Source organism: Rhineura floridana, chromosome 4, assembly GCF_030035675.1.
Source record: "Rhineura floridana isolate rRhiFlo1 chromosome 4, rRhiFlo1.hap2, whole genome shotgun sequence".
NCBI lineage: Eukaryota > Metazoa > Chordata > Lepidosauria > Squamata > Rhineuridae > Rhineura > Rhineura floridana.
In genome coordinates, this window is record NC_084483.1 from 35619493 (window position 1) to 35642240 (window position 22748).

At 42.6% G+C, this 22748-nt stretch overlaps 1 protein-coding gene across 3 annotated transcripts in view; it reads left to right on the top strand.

The window, feature by feature from the left end:
• Window positions 1-6971: 6971 nt before the first annotated feature.
• ADAM17 (ADAM metallopeptidase domain 17) overlaps window positions 6972-22748 on the top strand; it is a 41631-nt gene continuing 25854 nt past the window's right edge. For 2 of the 3 annotated variants that reach the window (XM_061622803.1, XM_061622804.1), the window contains exons 1-2: window positions 6972-7137; window positions 7454-8273. In XM_061622803.1, the coding sequence (XP_061478787.1) occupies window positions 8117-8273 (157 nt within the window). In that variant the 5' untranslated portion in view covers window positions 6972-7137; window positions 7454-8116. The remainder of the gene's footprint in view (window positions 7138-7453; window positions 8274-22748) is intronic. The other variant, XM_061622805.1, reaches the window with a different exon arrangement.

The following is a 22748-nucleotide window of genomic DNA, read 5'->3' on the forward strand; positions in this document are numbered from 1 at the left end:
ATGAAGTTCAGCATAATGGTGGAGACCATATGGCATTTGGCTCCATTATGGCTGTGACAAATGGGGGGGGGGAGATTGTCAATAGTTTTGTAGCACGTGTACTCCACCACTAAATGGCAAATATTGTAGAATGTAGGAATAACTACAATCCTGTGAATGTTTACTTAAAAAATAAAATAGGTGATGCTTTGGGTTTGGCTTCTGCTAACAGCATGCACTGAATCTTTTCAATAGTCAAGCAGGCAAATGAATCAAATTTTATCATTATTATTACATTTATATACTGCCCCATAGCCGAAGCTTGCTGGGCGGTTTACAGTAGTTAAAACAATAAAAACAAATATACTATTTTTAAAACACAAAAAACAAAATAAATAGAACAAGTTAAAAACACATGCTAAAATGCCTGGGAGAAGAGGAAAGTCTTGACCTGGTGCCGAAAAGATAACAGTGTTGGCACCAGGCGCACCTCATCAAAAAAATCATTCCATAATTTGGGGGCCATCACTGAGAAGGCCCTCCCCCTTGTTGCCAGACTCCCAGCTTCCCTCGGAGTAGGCACCTGGAGGAGGGCCTCTGATGTTGAGCGTAGTGTATGGGTGGGTTTGTGTCGTGAGAGGCGGTCCATCAGGTATTGTGGTCCCAAGCCATGTAAGGCTTTATTGGTTAAAACCAGCACCTTGAATCAAGCTTGGAAACATACAGGCAGCCAATGCAAGCGGGCCAGAATCGGTTTTATATGTTTGAACCGTCTGGTCCCTGTTACTGATCTGGCTGCTGCATTTTGCACAAGCTGCAGCTTCCAAACCGTCTTCAAAGACAGTCCCATGCAGAGTGCATTGCAGTAATCTAGCTTGGAGGTTACCAGAGCATGGACAACTGAAGCCAGATAGGGGCATAGCTGGGCCACCAACCAAAGTTGGTAGAAGGCACTCTGTGCCACCGAGGCTACCTGATTCTCAAGTGATAGAGATGGTTCTAGGAGAACCCCCCACGCTATGAACCTGCTCCTTCAGGGGGAGTACAACCCCATCCAGGACAGGTTGGACATCCACCATCCAGTCAGAAGAACCACCCACTAGCAGCATCTCAGTCTTCTCTGCATTGAGCCTCACTTTATTAGCCCTCATCCAGTCCACTGTCGCAGCCAGGCACTGGTTCAGCACATTGACAACCTCACCTGAAGAAGATGAAAAGGAGAAATAGAGCTGTGTGTCAGCATACTGATGGCAACGCACTCCAAAGCTCCGGATGACTGCACCCAACGGTTTCATGTAGATGTTGAACAGCATGGGGGACAGAACTGACCCATGCGGAACCCCATACCGGAGAGTCCAGGGTGCCGAGTAATGTTCCCCAAGCACCACCTTCTGGAGCCGACCTGCCAAGTAGGAGCGGAACCACTGCCATGCAGTCGCTCCCACTCCCAACTCAGCCAGTCTTCCCGGAAGGATACCATGGTCGATGGTATCGAAAGCCGCTGAGAGATCAAAGAGTCACACTCTCCCTGTCTCTCTCCCGACAGAGGTAATCATACAGGGCGACCAAGGCTGTTTCCATGCCAAACCCAGGCCTGAAACCCAACTGAAATGGATCCAGATAATGGGTCTCACCCAAAAGTGTCTGGAGCTGGCCTGCCACCACTCATTCCAGGACCTTGCCCAGGAATGGAACATTTGCTACCGGCCTATAGTTATTAAGATTTTCTGGGTCCAGGGAGCATCTCTTCAGGAGTGGTCTCACTACCGCCTCTTTCAGGCAGCCAGGGACCACCCCCTCTCGCAGAGAGGCATTAATCACTTCCCTGGCCCAGCCGGCTGTTCCATCCCTGCTAGCTTTTATTAGCCAAGAAGGGCAAGGATCCAGCACAGAAGTGGTTGCATGAACCTGTCCAAGCACCTTGTCAATGTCCTCAGGCTGTACCAACTAAAACTCATCCAATAAATTGGGACAAGGCTGTGCTCTGGATACCCCGCTTGATTCACCTGCTATAACACTGGACTCTAAGTCCTGGCAGATGCTAAAGATTTTATCCTGGAAGTGTCTAGCAAATTCATTACAGTGGGCCTCAGATGGTTCTACCATGTCTTTGGGGCCAGCATGTAATAGCCCCCGGACAATACTGAAGAGCTCCATTGGGTGACAGATTGATGATTTGATAGTGGCAGTAAAATATTGTTTTTTTCCTGCCCTCACTGCCCCTAAATACAGCTTACCATAGGCACATACCAGTGTGTAATTGCATCCACCAGGAGTTCGTCTCCATCTGCACTCAAGCCGTCTCCTATACTGTTTCATCGCTCTCAGCTCTAGGGTATACCATGGAGCTGTATGAGCTCTACACAGGAGAGGGCGCTCAGGAGCAATCATGTCAACCACCCGGGTCATTTCTGTATTCCATAGTTCAACCAGGGTTTCGACAGGAGTGCCAGCCCTATTAGCTGGAAAACTCCCCAGAGCCCTTTGGAAACCATCCGGATCCATTAGTCTCTGGGGGAGGACCAACTTAACAGGTCCCCCACCCTTGCAGAGGGGAAAAGCCACTGTAAGTCTAAACTTCAGCAAGCAGTGATCTGTCCATGACAGAGGGACTGATGTAAGGCCCCCCCACATTCAGATCACCATCTCCATGTCCAGTTGCAAAAACCAAGTCTAGAGTATGCCCTGCTACATGTGTTGGGCCAATGGCATGTTGGGACAGTCCCATGGTTGGCATGGAAACCATGAAATCCTGAGCCGCCCTGGATAAGGTGGCCTCGGCATGGATGTTGACATCCCCCAGAACCAACAGTCTGGAGGATCTCAACAGTACACCTGAGACCACCTCCGTCAGCTCAACTAGGGAGTCTGTTGGGCAGCAGAGTGGGCGGTACACCAACAGAATCCCCAACCTGTTCTGCTGACCCAACACAAGGTACAAACACTGCAGACCAGTAGTCACATGGACAGGGTGCTTGCAGAGGGAGATGGAGCTCCTATAGACCCCAGCAACCCCCCTCCCCAACCCTCAGGTCTACCCTCATGCTGAACCAAGTACCCTGGCAGACATAGCTGGGAGAAACTGACTCCTCCCTGCTCCCCCACCCAGGTCTCAGTTATACATGCCAGATCGGCTGCCTCATCCACAGTTAAATCATGAATGAGGGAGATCTTATTATGTACCAATCTGGCATTTAGGAGCAGATCTGGAGGTCTGAGAGCTGGCTGATAGGGCAACCAACAAACTTGCAGGTGTGGGGAGGACTGGAACAAGGCACAGCCGTTAACTGCCTGGGCTGCGTTCCCCTTACCTGGCAAGTCCTCACAATGCCATATTGCCCTCTACCTGTCACTACGCTAATTGGGACCCCCTCAAGTCTCCCCGCTTGGTTCTGAGTCCTCTCTCCCAGGCACATAACTCAAGACCTGCCAGTCCCACAAAAAGCCAGGAAATCTACAAAGCAGGAGCCACCTCAGCCAGTCATCTTATGTATCCCCTCCAGGGAAGGGACACGTGGACGAAATCAGCAACAGCCTGGTCCTGCAAGGTGTGGCAACCTGCAGCACAGAAGTCCAACAGGGAGAGGGCGGTGGTGGTAGCCCAGTAGCAGCAAGCAAGCAGGCAGGCAGGCAGGCAGCTGCAGCAGATGGCTCTCCCTCTTCCCTGGACAATGGTAGTCCCCTTCTTCCTGCAGGCACTGGGTCATTTGCTCATTAGTTGTCACCACTGCCTTTCAATGACTTTTGAGTTGACATGAATAGTGAAGGATGTGCTGCAATAAATTTGCTTCAAAAGAAAGGGTTGCCTTTTGCTTTTCCATCCTGTGTGTTAGGTTTTGCAGATCTTGCCCCTCCAGGACTAGTATACCAGACCTTACTAGACCAAACTTTGAGGCTTGCTGCTGTGCTGCTGCTTCTGAATAGACAACCTACTAGCAATGACCAGGGACATAAAAATGAATGTTCAGTTATTAGGAGCTGAATTTATAAATCTAATTAGGATAGTTGGGGGGGGGGAGTAGGGAGTTCCTGTAGGTGTCAACAGTCCTCACTACTGACTGATCTCATTCCATGCTTAAAAAAATAGATGGCTGCAAAAACATAAATTTGTAGCCCTTTTGAAACTGTTACACCCAAATAGATTAAAAGGCTAGCAGTGTTGGGTGGCAACTGAACTAGAAATCTCCAGAAGCACCACATCTTTAAGAGAAACAGTGCAATAGACCTGTTTGATTATTCTGTGACAGCCAGCAGGTGGTGCAGTTGTTTGGTTCAATCAAAACCAATTCTATGGTAAAACAAGTTTGTTGGGAGCTAAAGTGGGAAGAACAGGTGCCTCTTGGGGCTTGTGTTCTAGGTAGTATGTTCTAATTTAAAGAAAAATGCAGTTGCTAGAGCTGTATATCCAGTATATTGTTAGCTGTGAAGACATAAATCAATAGTGCTTAAAGTGTTTCACCCTTCTCACCAAGTCAGTGTTCAACCTGTAATTTGAAGGGCAGTCATAAATCCTGGATCCTCCTAATGCTGATTGATACATATCTATGACTAAGTAGGGGAAATTAGTCTTTATAACTGGCAGCTGACTCCACGTCCTGTTAACAGTCATAACTTTGCTGATTCTGCTTCAATCTCAGTGAATTTATAATAGGAAAGAGCCTCTGACTTTGTGTAACTGAAAGAGCTTCAGTATTGCTGATTTAATTCTTATGGACTCTTATGTTCTGATCATGCATGAAATGGGAGAGGGTGTGGATTTTCAGTATGTTCATTGTACAATGGAAAGGCCAGAAGAATAGAGTTTCTTAGAAAATTATGCCCATTTCCAGGTACTCTCCTCCCTGTTAATTACACCCGATATTCCCACAGTAACAGGCTTGTTTGCATGTTCACTTCTAACCATATATAGTTATTCTGCATTTACATTAGTTCTGCCCTAGTGACATTTCATGCTAAGCATGAAAAGGTCTCATACCTTTCTTGCTGAGGAAGGAAATATAACCAAGAACATGTAGATCCTGGATGTGTATACATATATTATTTAAATAGGACTCACAAGCTTGGGGTATACTGTATATTCTTTGTGGTCTTTGTTTCTGCACAGTGAATATTCGACAGCAGGTATCACCACCGCAGTACCCACCAGTACCTCCTGTGGTGCCTGTGAAAAGTCTCAATAAACATTCCCTAAAAAACCTAAATGCATGACAGACTGCTTTCTCTGCTCAGTTCCTGTTTGCAGTGGCTTGGCCTCTCCTGTATTGAACATTACCCTTAAACATGACTATTTCATTGGATGCCAGAACTGAACCTTCACCTTCCCTTATGTTTTGAATAGAGGAGAGATACAAAGAGTTCTCTGTGAGTGGTGGCTGGTATGGGTGCCTTTTTCCCATAGATGGGCTGGTATGCATGCACCATTTTGTGGTTTTCTGTTCTGTTTGATGGAGCAGTCATTTGTGTTATGGCATGCCCCCCCCAGCAGCTATTTTGTGACTGGCCCCCATGCTACTTTCTCCAAAATCCAAATGTGCTCATTGTCCCAAAAGGGGTGGCAACCCCTGTGCTAGAGATGGACTGTAATGATTTTTGGCAGTGGGGAATAGCCCTTCAACTCTAGAGCACACATCGAAGCAGATGGATCCAACGCCTTCCTGCTTGGTTCTTGGACCACTGCAGCAGTAGCATCATAAGAAGTGGCTTCTTGGTCTCCCCGTTAACAGAGCTAGGCATTTTCTACCCTTTTTTCTTTTGTAGAAGGTTTTCTCTGTTACGCATTTTATTTTAAATGACTTCAGGCAGACCGCTGAGATAACCCTGCAATTCCAGTTGTAATACTATGCATGTGCCACTTCAGAGTCAATTGCACAACAACTTTAGTCACAACAAGCCTAAGTATCAATAGTGCCCAACTCCTCCAGCAACACCACTGCCACCCATTCAGTTGATAGATGCCAAACAAACCTGTGATATCATCCAAGACAATAAACAACACTTTCCTCACATGAAATTCACATCTAGGCAGTCAAAAATTGACAAAGTGCCTTCCCTTCTATGTGTTACTATCACACTATGGTTAGGAGCCCTGTAGGGTAAAAGCTAAAATGTCCTAGAAGGATTCAAGTCTCACTTTGGGAACAATATGTCACCATACTTCCTTAATGCAACACAGTTTTTTGTACTCTGAAATAATTTTGCAGGGGAGAGAATTTACAGAAAGAAAATGGTAGCTAAAACAGCAAGCAACTATGTGAGCTTCCGTTATCTCAGAGGAAAAATGGGATGTGAAAACAGCTGACATTAATTTGAATTTTATCTTAGGTCATGCAAATGTAAAATCCACCAAGTTAAACCATCTGTCACATTACTGGCCAAAATGTACACTGGAAAGGTGCAAGACACCGGTCAGAACAAAAAGGTGGCAACCCTCTGTAGAAACTGCAGCTTCCCACTGGTCATAGATGCTGCTCTAGGCCTCATGTGTGGTCTGCACTGGGTCAGGAGTGCTTTTTTGCCTGAAGGTTTTGGGTGGCTGCCTTAGCAGAGGCAAGAAAATAGCAATTAGTAATTGCTAGCAACTGCAGCATACTGTTTATGACTAGGTGCTCACTTAGGATGGTTCGGGGGGGGGGGAGGTATTGTCACTTGTTTGCCTCATTCTGGTTTTCTAGACTCACATGGGATGGGGGAATCTAAAATAGGGTAGTATTTATCCGTCCATTATGAGAAGCTGCGTATAGACCAAACTAGATGGCATGTCTTTAAATGCTTGTTGCCAGTCCTGCATTTGCCTGGATAAAAGAAAATGCTAAGAGGTGTATAGGCTTATCCCTTCATGACAGATTATGATACAGATCAACTCCTACTTTAGAGCCTGGATGGAGGAGAAACTTGGAAAGTCCCTGGGATATATAAGAAGTTGCATCTCCTCCTTGTAGACTGTCCTTTAAGAATGCCTCCCTCCCCCTTCCCAGCACTTGCCTTTTGTGATAAAGATGGGGTTAGGTACCTTTGGTTTTTGTCGCCTAACATCTTGTTTTCAATCATGGGATCAAATTGTTTAGCAAAGAAGTATCCTAGTGGCCTTGGGTAATTTTGTCTTCCTCAAGAGTCCTATCTGTATTAATGGAAATAAATAACAGTACGTCACCTCACCAGGTATTTAAAAAACATTTATATTCCTCCTTTCCATTTAGAAGAAAATGCTCAATGTGGCTAAGAATGTAATATGGTAATACTGTGAAGAATAGAACTGATAAACGTATTAGGTCTTTTTTTAAAAAAAAATAGCACAGCTGATAAAAGCGAATCACAATATTTGCTTACTGAACAATCAAAAGTTCGCACTTTCTATCCCCTTAAGCTGCACTCCTAAACGCGCACACTAGGCTGAACAAAATGAGACTTTTTTCCTTTGTAACGTAAACATGTATATTTATTTATTATTTGATTTATATCCCGCCCTTCCTCCCAGCAGGAGCCAAGGAGCCGGTAGAGGATCCCACCCCCCTTTGCACCTTTATCTGGCTTGGCTTCCGCGTCGTTTTACAGCTGTATATAGGCAAAAACACCCAGCAATCTTTCCTCAGCATGGACACATGAATCTGGTGAATTTCTCCCTACCACGCTACTTCTGCACAACGTAAGAGCCCTTCCGGGATAAAAATAAAAAAATTAAAAGGCAAGCTGGTAACATCGACTAAGTGAAAGCGAGACGGCGCTGTTAACCGCCACCTTCTCTTCCTCCTCCCCAAGAGCTGCCAAAGAGGCTCTCTCAACTTCTTTCCCCGTCTCCGAGTGAATGGGAAGGGTAACCCATTGCGATGACTTATCCTCCTCCTCCTCCTCCTCGGTGTTCAGTGGCATTACAAGGCCACCACATGTCTTTCTCTTTTTGAACATCGATAGGAAAGTCCCGCCGTGCCCTTTCCGAGCGGAACAAGATGGCTGCCTTTGTTCGCGCCCATAATGCTTCGCGGGCAGCCCAAGCGACCGGGCGTCTCTTCCGGACTCGGGCTCTGGGTTGAAGGAAAGCAGGATCGGCGGCGGCTGGGTAGCGCTGAGGGTGCGAAGGACCGATCCTTATGTGAGAGAAGGAGGGAAAGGAAGGACCTGCCCGCCCGCTCGCTGTTGGACCATGAGGCTTCAGCTCCGCTCGAACTCCCCACCGCTTCTCGTCCTTCTCCTTCTGTTGATGTTTGGGGTGCCTGAACTGGGGGCGCTGAGGCAGCCGCCTCCTCCTCCTCCGCGTTCCGCCCAACATCACCGGGACAAACATGGACCGCCGCGATACGGTGAGTTCTTTGAGAACGGGGCGCAGACGTGTTAGCGCCTGCTTTTCCCAGGCACGTTCGGGATGCGGAAGGAAAGGGCGCAAACAAACCAGACCTACTTTACTTTACGTTGATAGAAAACTTAAAAACAACAAAACCATTAATCTTAATCCGAGATAGGTGGTGTCTCTTGGTGCCCTTAGTGCCTACTCCCAAAGATGCGGGCTAAGGGAACTCGGCGGGAACTGAGGTTTATGTGGGGAGGGCGGCGGAAGTGGTGGTGGAGGTGGGAGATCACAATGCGAAGGTCTGACGGTACAGTTCTGTACATGTCTACTCAGAAGTAAGCCCCAATGAGTTCACTGGGACTTGCTCCCAGGTGTGTGTGTGTATAGGGTTACAGGCTGAGCCATTCAACTCTTATGGTTGGGGGTATTAAATTAACAACTGGTGGTGTGATGGGGCTGAAAACCCTGTAAACCGAGGTCCTAAGTAGTGCTTTTTTGGTGAGGGTAAAGGGGTGGGTGGGAGATCCAGTCCTTGGTCCAAGCTTAACCTGTGGGGATGCAGACTGCTTTAGAGGAGGGATGGGCATCCAGATCTTGTTGGACTCCAGCAGCCCCTTAACCCCAGTCAGCATGGCCAAGAGTCTGGGGTGGTGGAAGCTGCGCTCTGACAACATCTGTAGGATGCAGATTTCCCATCCCTGCTCAGTGGGCATGGAAAGAAAGAGAAACATAGTATTGATGCTGCATGAATGGTATTTAAGTGTAGCATTAATAGGTGAGTAAGTTTAGGATTGCTTCTGGGCTGTGTGGGAGGAAAAGGTTATTGTATGGAGGAAGGGGCTGCTGATGGATGTTGCTCTTGGAAGCAAGTTGAAGGATGCTTGTAAATAGAAGGGGAAGGCAGTGTTGTATTGGAACACTAACAGTATCTCCAGACCTGTGGCTGTAGATGACACTTGAATTCTCTGTTTCTTGTTTACATCTGAATCAGGTTTGGCTATGCAGGTCTTGAACTCTCTGGTGGGCTGGATCAGTTCCAAAAAACTGAAACTGAATCCTGACAAGACAGGTCTTAGCAGTAGAATGGTTCTAGGATCCAGAAACTGGGCAGATTGCCTTATCTGGATGGGGTAACGCTCCCTGTAAAGGATCTGGTATGTAGTATGGGTGTGCTCCTTGATCCATTATTGTCAGTGGAGGTGGCTACCATGATGAGGAGCACCTTCTACCAGATTTGATTGCTGTGCCAGCTACAGCCATTCCTGGACCAGGACAGCCTGGCTACAGTGACTCCACTGATAGTAATATGTAACCTTCAGATCGGATAACTGTAATATGCTCTAAACAGGGCTTCCCTTGGGGTTGATCTGATGGTCGTAGCTGGCACAGAATTCAGCAGTTAAGTTGTTCCCTAGATCAGCCAGCTGCAAGGACGTGACATCATTGGCTAAGCATTGCACTGGCTGCCAGTTTGCTGCTGGATCAAATTGAAGGTGATGTTGCTGACATTTAAAGCCTTGAACAATGCTGGACTGGTTTACCTAAGAGTATGCCTTTTCCTGTATAGGCCTGCCCATTCAGTAAGATCATTAGATCAGGTTTTCCTGTATGTCTTGCAGCCCACATAAATCTGATGACAACCATAGGGTGGGCTTTCTCTGTAGTGGCACCCAACCTTTGGAATCATCTCCCCCTAGGTGTCAGGCTGCTTCTGCCCCCTAACAGCTGCTGCTTGGTCCCTGAAGATTGCTAGGAAGGTTAGAGGGCCACCCAAAGAGATCTCCAAGCAAGTCTTCTTTTCAGGGAGTCCTGTCAAGAAGACAGGATGCAGATTACTGCATGGTTGCCAAGTAGGCAAGAAAAAACAAAAGGTTGCTGCAGGTGCCCTGTCTCTAGTATACCCTGCATGAGTGCTCACCTCTGTCTCTAGCTTCCATCCCCCTCCTTCTTTCTTGCTTTGGCTCCCATTTCTTTCCTCTCTTCATTTTTCTTCTTTACTCTGTTGCCACTGAATTCCTCTCTTCTGCTTTCCTCTCTTCCATGTTTTTCCTTGCTTGCTTCTCCCCCACATCTTTTACTGTCCTTTGTGATCGAGCACTCCTTTCTGTGCCACTCCTGCCTCTTGCTTCCTCCTCCTCCCTACACTCATAACCAAGAGCCAGTACATTTGTTTAACAGTCAATATACGGCTCATACTGTGCGTGGGCAACTTTGCAGACCAGCCTCCTCAACTCTGCATTCACTCCCTGTTCTTTTCCTCCTCCTTACAGAAATAGAACAGACTTTCAGTTTCTTTTGTTCTTGTTTTTCCCTTCCCCCTTTTCCTAAAGATGTTTTGTACTTCTATACATACCTTGGAATTCTTCCTAGCCTATTGATATCTTACTTGTGTGTGAAGTATCATTTTGGCTATCTACCAATGGCACTCTTCCCCTAAAGTTTGGAAGTAAAGGGCATTACGTTCCTCCAGTTGCATGTGCACTCCTCCCTTCCGGTGGTAAGATAGCATGTGGTGGTCATGTGATAAGCAGCTGCCCATTATCAACTAAAGCCTTGGTGTCCAACACAGTTGCCATGTGGTGAAATGTCAATTGACCTGTGGCAAACTGGTGCTTTACTTCTACCACCTTTATAAAAAATAACATTATTTTTACACATATACCAGTTCAAAAAAGTGTTCACCCTCTGTCCTTAACCATAATAGATATGTCATTGAGTCCTAATTGCTTTTCCCATTTTGAAAAGTTCAGAATTGTTTTTGAAGTCATGCAAGATCCATTTCACTTTAACATCTCAACTATCTCAAGAGCTTGTGAGGTTTCTTTCTTTGGAGAGGTGCCTTTTTGAGACAAATGAGATGTTACTTCAAAGCACTCAGCATTTGAAAGATGATTCAATTGTTAGGATGTGGACTAATATTTTTAAATGAAATGAGTTCACAGTTCTAAATACAGTTATTCCAAAACTGTTTTCATTTTTTTTTTGTTCAATGTAGCTCTGCGAATCAACTTTTTCTGTGGTTAAAATAGTGAAATCAAAGTATAGGTCATGGATATTGGATGGAAATTTGGAGGCAGGTTGAGATGTAGTCTAATTGATTTTATGCCTGATTTCCCTGTTCTGCTTAATGAAAAAATATATCAGATATCTCATTGATTCTATCAATAAATAATTAAAAACATTATTGTATATTTTTCTACCCTCAAAACAGTTACTTTTTTTTGTAATGTGGCAAATGTGTTAACACATTTGCCCCAATTTTAGCAAGTAGGAAAATGAGTTGGACCCTGCTGATCTAAAGAGCTACAACTTCTTTATCTGTATATAGAGAATGGGGCGACTGTGGATTGCAGCCTACCAAAAAATTCTCATTACTTGGAGGGCAGGGGGAGAAAGTTGCAGTTAATTTATTGTTTTCTCTTTATTGCCAGTACTGTTTCTACTTATAACTTCTAGTAGGTGGTTTCACATGCAGCAAGACACTGAAACAGTGTTAAAGCCTACCACTAGCTCTCTGGAAGACGACATGCTTTGCAGTGCAGAAGATCCTAAGTTTGATCCCTGGTGGCTCCATTTATAACAATATTGCGTAACAAGGCTGGGAAAGCCTCTGGCGGAGACTCTGGAGAGTTGTTGCCAGCCAGTGCTGGGTTAAGCGGAACAATGATCTGACATGGCATAAAGCAGCGACATGTGTCTATAAAGTCTTTTTCATGGTCCAGTGTGTATACTCATTTTGTGGGAAGGAACAGACAGTTACAGGTGCAGATGCTGGTAGCTGATTACTTTAAAAAAAATCTTTGGAATGGGGTGTGGAGTGTCTGGTTTCAGTTCCTGGTTCTGCCATAACTTCCAATGTAACAATGTTCTTTATGTGTCATGCTTATTGGGCATGTGTTTTCCACACTATTTTTGTGAGAGAAAAAATCACCGACTTAAATGTCAGTTCGGCACCTTTTTAGGAGCTTAGTTAAAATAAAAAAGACTTAAGGAGATCGTTCTACAAGACAAAAATTAGGATACTTCAGCAAAGGCACTATTGGTGAATGTAATGGGCAATTAACATATTTTATTTTGTGGGACCCATCTCTTTTGCTGAATGTATACTGCTTTATTCCATTTGGAATTATTGTACTTGTTTTATAATTGTAATGGTTTTATCTGTTTTTAAAGTTGTGTATTGTTGTAAACTGCCCTGGGACCTTATGTTGAAGCGTGAAGATGTGAAGGTCTAGAAAAAAACCTGGAATTGTTTTTGAAAAAGGTTTTCTCCCTTTTTGTTGTTGTTTTTGGGAGGGATGAAAAAATTAGGGGAAATTGGGCCTTCACATTTCTAGTGAAGGGTAGCAGAATTTTAATAAGCTGGTCAAAGATATTAGAATGGAGCTTAAGCATTGAAAGTTGCTTTCTGTTTCATGGCTTGGGTAGATAGCTGCAATTAAAATGTCAATCCTCCCCAAGTTTTTATTTTTATTCCAAGTCCTGCCTATAGTAATTCATAAGAATTGCTTTATTAAGTGGCACCACCCAATTGAGGCATTTATGCATAAAGGGAAACATAGAGTTAACAGATATATCCTGTACAAACCACGCAACAAAGGGGGGCTTATCTTGACCCATTGTAGTCTGGGTTCAGGCCTGGTTATGGGACTGAATTGGCTTTGGTTGCCCTGATGGATGACCTTTATCGGAAGAAGGACAGGGGGAGTGTGACCCTGTTACTCTTACTTGATCTCTCAGCAGCTTTTGATACCATTGACTATGGTATCCTTCTGAGCCAACTTGGTGAGATGGGTTTGGAGGCACTGTTTTACAGTGGTTCTGATCCTATCTCCAAGGTCGTTTTCAGGGAATAGCATTGGGTGATTGTCTTTTGGCCCCCTAGGAGTTGTGCTATGGGATGCCGCAGGGTACCATCTTGTCCCCCATGCTATTTAACATCTATATGATGCCCTTTGGAGTGGTCATCAGGAAATTTGGGGCAAGGTGTCAGCAGTATGCTGACGATACACAGCTCTATTTCTCTGTAACATCTGAATCGGGAGAGGCAGTGCAAGCCTCGGACTGCTTCCTGGACTCGGTGGTGGGTAGATGAGGGCCAATAAGCTGAGTCTGAATCCAAGCAAGATGGAGCTACTGTGGGGTGGTGGTTCCCAAGTTCAGATAATTGGTCAGTTGCCTGCTTTGGATGAGGTTGTACTCCCTCTGAAAAAGCAGGCCTGTAGTCTGGGGGTGCTCCTGGATCCATCTTTGTCACTAGAGGCCCAGGTGACCTCAGTGGCTAGGAGTGCCTTTTACCAGCTTTGGCTGGTAAGACAGCTGTGGCCATTTCTGGACCGGGATAGCCTTACCACTGTTGTCCATGCCCTGGTAACCTGTAGGCTCGATTACTGTAATGTGCTCTATATGGGGCTGCCCTTGACGTTGGTCCAGAAGCGTCAGCTGGTGCAAAATGTGGCGGCGAGACTGCTCACTTGGGCAGGGTATTGCCAACATGTTACCCCGCTGCTGAAAGAATTGCACTGGCTGCCCATTTGCTACCAGGCCAAGCTCAAGGTTCTAGTCTCGGTTTACAAAGCCCTATACAGCTTGGGACCAGGATACCTGAAAGACCATCTTATCCCTTATATACCCAGTCGATCACTGCACTCTGCAGGTGAGGGCCTCCTGCAGATACCATCTTATCAGGAGGTTCATTCTGCACAATATAGGAAATAGACCTTTAGTGTGGCGGCACCTATCCTGTGGAATTCCCTCCCCTTAAATATTAGGCAGGCGTCATCTCTGCTATCTTTTCAGCGCCTATTGAAGACCTTCCTCTTTCAGCAAGCCTTTTAAATGGAGACCTTATCCTAGTCTGCGTCTGTGCTGGAATTGCTTTTTAATATGTTTTTAAAACTTTTTTTTAAAAAAACAATGTTTTTAACCTTTTTTAAAGATGTCTTGAAGGCTTTTAAAAAATGTTTTTAAAGATGTCTTGTTTTAATGCCTTTTAAAGTCTGTTTTTATGATGTTTTAAAGTGTTTTGAGTGCTTTTGTTTGCCCCCTGGGCTGAGAGGAAGGGTGGGATACAAATCAAATAATAAATAAATAAATAATTTCATAGTACGTGAGGAGCCCATATCTGAGGCTTCTCTGCATGTCAAACTGGGATGGCTACACTAACTAGTTCCAAGTGGTACAGGTTCTTTTGTTTATGAAGCACATTGTTCACAGAGAGGACATTAGATCATTTTTTGAATGTCTGTTTTTAGTCTGTTTATGAGTTACAAGGGGCAGCTTCCTTGATTATTGATAGACAAAACAATGGGAAAATCCACTGTTATAAAGGAGACTTGGGAAAGGGACCTGGGTGTCACCATCTTAGACACACTGTAGAGAAAGGTATGGTTCCACCACCACCCCTCTTAAAACTCTTACCTTCAAGAGGCAGCTTTAAAGGTGTTGTTTAGATGGCACTGGACACCACTCAGATTGTATCATATGAATTATGCACTCTCACCCCTTTGCTGGAGGGGTTGCGACACCTGGGGGGTCTTTTTTATATATGTGGTAGGATTGTACTCCCATGCGAGCGTATTGGCGGACCGTGTTCGCTGTGGCCTCAGAAATAGTGTGGCAGCACGTATTTCCTGATCTGGTCCTAGCTCCATTGTCATTGGAGAGTGACAGCAGCCCTTATATAATACACAAAAAGCTGGTTGTGTTCCTTTTAGTAGATGCCTGTTCAGAGATTTCAGCAAGGTGGAAAACTGAGCGTGGCCTCATTATCAAAAAGTGGAAGGCTATGGTTTGAGAGATTGCTGTCTTCGAGCACTTCACACAACACAGTAGGGTGATTCAGGGGCTCACTAAGAAAAGATAAATACCACCTGGTTTTCTTTCATAGCTATGATAATAGCAGATCTTCTTTATAGTATCTGATTTCGCAGGCCATGCTTTGCAGAGGTAGGGTAAATCCTGGATGCCTGAAAAGTCCTTGAGGACTGGACTAGTTCCGTTTAGAATAAGGGCAAATGCAGGTTATTATATTGATTCATTCTTTCTATTTCAGGCTCTGTACTTACCTTGCTGATGAATGTATAATTGTTACATTATTATTACTGATTTTAATATTAATATTAAATTTATATCCCACCCTTTCCCCAAGGAGCTTGAGGTGATGTCCAAACATGATTCTCCTTCTCCTGATTTTATCCTCACAACAACCCGATGTGGTAGGCTAGGCTGAGACATAGTGACTTGAGTGTTTGTCTTGACTGGTGGTGGTTAAAAAAGCAAACATTTTAAAAAGGGATACATTAATATTTTTGTAAATACTAATTGTTCCAAAAATGTTAGGGTAATTAAGAATTTTCAGTTGAACTGTTGCTCTTCTGAACAGTTATATTAATAAAACGATTACCTATCTTAATGCAGGTTGTATTTTGAGGCTCTGTAATGAAGACTAGCTTCTTGATCATGTTACTAGTCTTGGGACACAATAGGCACACGAGAGCTGGATGAGAAATCACATGGACAAATATACGTTGTGCTTGGGTTTCCCTGCCTCCCCCAATCTAACATTTGAAGCTGTGGGCTCTTGAAAGTTAAAACCATGCAGTTCTGATGTTTAGAAGGAGAGGGAACCTGAAATCAATCGCTTCTGCATTCCTGTCTCTGCTAAAAAGTTACCCAGGTTTTTAGCTATTTTGAAAGGGTTTTATGCATGTGCGCTCCTTTTGATTGGAGTGATTGTCTGAACTGATATTGTCTGCATAGTTCAGCCTTGCAACTAGCCACATCTTCTGGAGGGTTCTGGTTCCTTGCCATATCCTATCTACCTTGGGTTACAGAGACTTGTGTGGATGTGAGGGCTCATAATTTTTCTGTACTTACTTTAAACAAGGCTTATGTACGCTGATGGGACAATGCTCAAATGGGATAGGTCTGATGTAATATTTACTCTTTTAATCTCCAGATTGATTGCCAATAAAGGCTGGGATCAATGTCAGGCTTATTTAGTACATCGGGGGAAATATAGCAAGTGGATGGCAGAAACTGAATTCTTGTACATGCAATTTGAATAAATAAATATTTTGAGGGTTTATTAGAAATTGAATATTTCTGCTAAATAGGCTGATTCTTAGTTCCTTGCATATTAATGCTGCATCAGAGCAATGAAAATGCCTAACCAGAGTGACCACCACCTTCAGTTTTATTTTTCTCTTGTTTATTATCAGTTTAACAGGTAGGTTATACTCTTGCATTGTGAGAAATGGAGAAGAGAATAGGTTAGAAGGCATAGACTAGGGAGAAACTAGTTAGCACATCTCTATTGATAGAGAATATTAACTAGAATGTTTTTCCTGAGTGACAGAGCACATACTCTGCTCTTTGCAGAATCACTACTTTTTCTGAATAAAGCATGGCTATACAGTAGCACATTTTTCCAGTGCATGTATTATGTTTTTCTTCATGCTATCCCCACTCTTCAGGGAGGAGTGGAAAAAATGGATTTGCAACTTTTCTTGCTTCAAGAGTAGGATTGCCAGGTCAGAAGCATCCAGAACCTTCAGATTTCAGGGACAGGCCCGAGTGATGTCATGGGGGCAGGCCCGAGTGATGTCATTAAGCATGTTAAGTGTCAACCACAGTTGCTTGGAGCATACCACTAGAAACAAAAAAATTCTGATTGGAAATTAAGATAGAAATCTTAGCTAAATGAGGGTGTTCCCAGGTGCAGCTGAAGTGATACGATCATTCCTTCTCACCTGCATAGGGAGACTGTGTAGGGAACATTTAACGTAGTCTACTTGCTTCTGGCAAGAAGGTTTGAAGTGCACTCAGGCCAGGTCAGCCATTGTAGGAAGAAGGAAGCTCTCAGGAGTAAAGATGGATGGCCCTGAAGGCTGCAATTCTAAACACACTTAATAAGAGCCTAAGTGCCATAGACTTGCTTCTGAATAGCAGGCCTGTGGTCGGTATGTCAAACCTTCAACTCCAACTCCTATTTTTCTACTGTCCGACTCTTACTCTGACTCCTCTATTTTTCTACTGTCCGACTCTGACTCCTTCATAAATGGCAAATGTATATTAATTTTTCTACTGTCTGACTCCGACTCTGACTCCTTCATAAATGGCAAGTGTATATTAATGTATTAATATTAATAAATTAATATTAATATTAAAATATTAATTTTATTTTGAAGTTGGAGTCAGTACATTTTTTCCAACTCCACCCAAAATTGCTTCCGACTCTGACTCCACAACTCCGACTCCACAGCCCTGCTGAATAGATATGGTTAGGATTGTGCTGTTGGTAAGGCATGACTAGGGATCCTCCGCAACAATATTCATATTAAAGCAGGGTTGGCAACCCCTTGCCTGGAATTCCCTGTCCATGCCTTTTAATGTGGCTGCTCCAAACTTTTTTATGGACTTGACCCTTCACTGCAGAGAGAGGTTTGAGAAATGAGTAAGAAGATTCTCTGCCCTTTCCTGCCTACTCTGTGGGCTGCTATAAACTCACTTTGACAGCCAACACAATTCCAGTGAGTAATAATTGACAGAGAGAAAACATGCATGGTTTGGTCTGCCTTCACAGGGAACAACAGCAATGGAAACCACCCTTCCCAGTATGTGAATTCTCTTTTACCACTATTGGGCAAGAAACAAACCATCATGCAGCCAACACAGTGCATCATCAGTGGGTTTAAGGGGGTTGAGCTGAGCACATGGAACCACAGTTGCTGCTTCTATAGATGTAAGGGAGTGAGGTCAGAGGTAAATGAAATGCAAATAGAAAAACAAAAGACAGTGATGATTTACTAAATGCAATACGATACCAACTTTAAGATAAGTATGAGTAAGGCAGAAAATTCAGCATCCCACAACCGGTCAGGGTTCCGAACCAAAACTAAAAAATCCTGGCAGCCAGTCAGCCATGGTCACCGAAATCCCCAGGCAGCACAGTCTGACCAGGGGGCTGCAGTTAGTGCAGAATGCTGCAGCACGATTGCTGACGTGAGTAAGACTCTGTCAGCACATAATAACTCTGCTCTGAAATATGCAATGGTTGCTGATTTGCTGTCAGGCCTAATTCAAGATGTGCCTACCGTCTTACTGGTTCCACATAGTACTCTCGTAAGAAATCAGTCCTTTAGTGTGGCAGCACCTACACTTTCAAACTCCCTGCCTATTGACATTAGGCAGGCATCTTGACTTCCGGGAAGGGTGACTTCGCTTGTGCCTGCTTTTGAGACGGGCTCCCGCCTCAAAAGAAGCTTATTCAGATATAAATCAGTCAGAACATTTTTTTTTTGACTGATGAAATTTCTCCCGGGCAGGGAGAAACGTAGAGATCAACCTCAAAAGCCTGTTTTTGTTGGGAGGACTGGATTTCATTAATTTATGAGAAAAGGTCCAGCCAGCAATGCCGGACGGACTTCCGAACAAGCTCTATCTGATTAATGCGATATGTTTATCTTTTCTTCAAAGAGAAGACGGACTAACAGGCAAGCATCCTTCTTTCTATTATTTTTTTTACTTGGTTTAAATTGTTGCAGCAAAAAGAGATTTGTCAAATGAATCAGCTTTAAAGAACTTCTGGGTGAGCTATAACTCTTCTCTGTTATTCACGAAATTAACAGCTTATCTCTGTTTCTATTGCAAAAAGCTGTCCTGGAAGTGCATTCTAAAGATATAAACAGAAGAGGGATTTCTATTCCGAGGAACATTATATTGTCTGGGACTATTCTCTTTTTGGTCTATTTTATTTTGACGAATCTGCTTCTTCACGACGCCACTAACTGTTTTGATGCTGGGAACTAAATTTGTTTTGTATTCTTGAACATAGAGAGATAAGGCAGGCTGCTCTGTTTATACTGTGATGTCATCAAGCCTGGAATATTAACCCAATTGTTGCTGAAATAAGAAGTGGTTCTTCTTTATTTTTGTTTTGTTTTGTTTTCGTGGTTTTAAAAATGGCAATCAAGAAAGTGGCTGAGAATCTGGAAGTAATTATGTTTCAGAAAATAATGGATGAGATTGAGATAACGAAACAAACCCTGCGACAGGGCAGTAAGGAGCTGAAAATTGAACTGAGCAAAATGACGCAGGAGCTTAAAGAAATAGGGGATCCTGTGAGAGAGGAGAATGAGATCAGAGATGAGAAAAGAAAAAATAAAGGGAAGATACAAGCCCTGGAGATTGGAACAAATGTGGAATTGGAAAAAGATCTGGAGTTTATGGATATTAGAAATAAAATCTACTGTTTGGAATTTAACGTTATCTCTGAAGAAATTAATGAAGATATTAGAGATAAAGTTATCAATGGCTTGGATAATCTTTTGGACTGGAATGACGTGATGGAGCTTGATATAGAGAAAATATATGGAATTAACTGCAGCCATGTGACAATGGAAAAACTCTCAAGAGATGAGCCAGTGCATTTTTGTAAAAAAGAAGAACAGAGATATGACTTTACAACAATATTTCAGCAACTTATTCAGAATTGATGGCAAGAAAATATTTGGGATAGAGGAAATTCCCATCAGACTCTTATTATATGACTATGGTTATGACAGCAAGATTATTATGGAATACTGATAATGGAAGATTGGACACTGAATTACTGGACTTAACAGGACTATTGAAGATGGAAGATGGAATTAATAGGGATAATGGAATAATGGCTATTGAAATTATTGGACCTAACAGATTTTGATGAGATGGATTAATCGATATGTTTATTTGGACTATGGTTATGACAATAAGATTATTATTATTATTAACGAGATGGATTAATCGACATGTTTATTGGAGAAAAATTGATAGATATATTTCTTAAAGAATTGAAACCTCTCTTTGACTTTTTGTGGAAAGAATAAAGTAATGTTTATGAGATTTGATGATTAATTAAGATAACTACTGGAGGAAAGTGATTTTATAATATAATTTAAGAGACAGGATTGTTATATATTGTAGACCTATAACTGATTTGATCTGCGACAAATGGGAAGTCAACATTTTATTTTTTTGTTTAATCATTTTTGTTTTGTTTTGTTTTTTGTCTTTGAATGTTTTATTATTTTGTTTTGTATGTTTTATGAAAATTTGAATAAAAATTATTGTAAAAAAAAAGACATTAGGCAGGCATCTTCATCGTACCCTTTTTGCCACCTGCTAAAAACACTTTTTGTTTAGGCAAATCTACTCGGGCATGTAGAAGTTATTTGTTTTTTATCTGTTTTTAACTCTGTTGGTTTTATTATTTTGAATGTTTTTAAATACCTGTTTTTGACTTTTTGCCAATAATTTCATTGTTTTACTTCCTTCTATAAACATCTTTGAGGTTTTTTACAATAAAGCAGTATATAAATGTTGTAAGTAAAATACATAAATAAATAACAGTCACTGTGGCCCTTAGATCTCTTTCCTCTTTTAGAAACAAGGAATCTGCCTTATACCAACTCAGGCCATTTGTTCTAGGTGGGTACTGATAACATGAACTAGCATTGGCTGTCCAGGATTCCAGGCAATAGTCTTTTCCAGAGATTGAATTTTGGACCTTTGCATGCAAAGCATGTACCTTACCACTGAGCTACAGCCCTTCCCTGTTTAAAAAAGTTTATTTTAAAATTGTTCTTTTTAGTTCACTAATGAATGCACAACATACTAGGGCAGATCCACACTACTCATTTAAAGCACATTCAACATACGTCTGATGCACATTAATCCCACTACAGAATCAAGGGAACTGTAGTTTGTTAAGGGTGGTGGAAACTATAACTGTGAGGGGGAAACTACACTTCCTAGGATTCTTGGGGGGAAGTCATGCACTTTAATGTGAGCTGGGCGTGCTTTAAATGTATTATGTGGGTTTGCATTACTTTATAAACTTTGCCTGCATATAAATCATTTTAATTAAATTTTAAAATGGAAATAAGTTACAAAGTTTACTTGGTGACCACGGGCTATTCATCTCTCAGCCTAATCTGCCCCATCAGGGTGAAAATAACAGGGGGGTGACCATGACCACCCCAAGGAAGAAGGGCACACTTAAAATGTACAGGAAATAATAATGTACAACCATAGTGTGAAATCAGATGCTTATCAGGACATAGTATGATGAGATATTTATATAAATATGAATGTCAAAGATGTTTATTATTTACACAACCTGTAAAGATATGTATAGTGCAATCCTATGCATGTTTACTCAGAAGCAAGTCTCAATGTATTCAATGGGGCTTACTCAAACAGGGAAGCGTGCAAGAACTGCAACCTCAAGTGACAAGGAACTTCATTCACCCCATCCAAAATTCAGAATCATGCCACTTTAAGCTGTTTTGCAACTGTTTTATACTTGCTTTATGGTTATTGCATTTTAAATGGATTTATTTCTTGATGTGAGCTGCCTTGGTTTCCAACATTACCTCGCAGGGTTGTTGGAAATACTCCATATACAAACACACTGGAGATGTAAAAATACCCCCCCCCCCATATAATAGTTTATTGTCAAAACCAGCTGGTCATTGCAGAATATATATTTTTTAAAAAATCAGTATTAGTTTCCTATCAAATAAAAGCAGTGACACCTTAGTAAGTCCTGCCTAATTGCTTAAAAATGATTGGAGAGAAAGATTTACAACATAGTCCTTTGCTATGTTCATTCAAAAGTCCCACTGATTTTCAGCACAATCCTAACCATGTCTACTCAAAAGTAAGTCCCACTTAATTCAATGGGGTTTACTCCCAGGTGTGTGGTATTAGTATTAGCATTGCAGCTTTATTCCCAGAAAAGTGAGTATAAGATTAAACCTTCATATTGGGAAGGTTTTCAAAACAGGTTATGAATAAGACACATAAACTGCCCTCTTCAAAGCCTAGGGAAATATAAACTTGTTTGACATTGTCATGCCATCATAAGCTGCAGTGTACACTTTTAAAATTTTATGTTCAAAAATTATTTCAGATAAAATGTATAATATGCTATTTTTGCAAGTAAGTTAAAAAACTGCATATACACTTCTATTATAATCATAAATGAAATTGTTTACTGGGAATTGCTTCCTGCTGTGATTTTCTGTTCTAGTGCAATCTCAGGCATGTTCACTAAGAAGCAAGTCCCAATGTATTCAGATCTCCTGTCCAGAGAAAGTACTCTTTATGCTACTGAAAGCTATAAATTTACTGAATTCCTGATGTGCAGACAAGCAGGGAAACTTATTTTCAGAACTTGCAATGGGGTTTAGCTATTGCGTGGAGGTCAGCAAATCCCTTATCAATCACCACCCTTTCCCTTATTGGCTAAAAACCTGAAAGGGTGGGGATTAGAGTAGCCAGTACTAACAAAAGTTGCAGGGGGGGGCATAGCTGACATTTTGGTGTATATCTCATGAACCAGGCCACCTAGAAACTTAATTTTTTAAAAAAATGAAAGCTGAGAGTCCAGAGATTTTGGTGACACACCCAGAGGCCTGGAGAAGACCCCCAAAAACTGGAG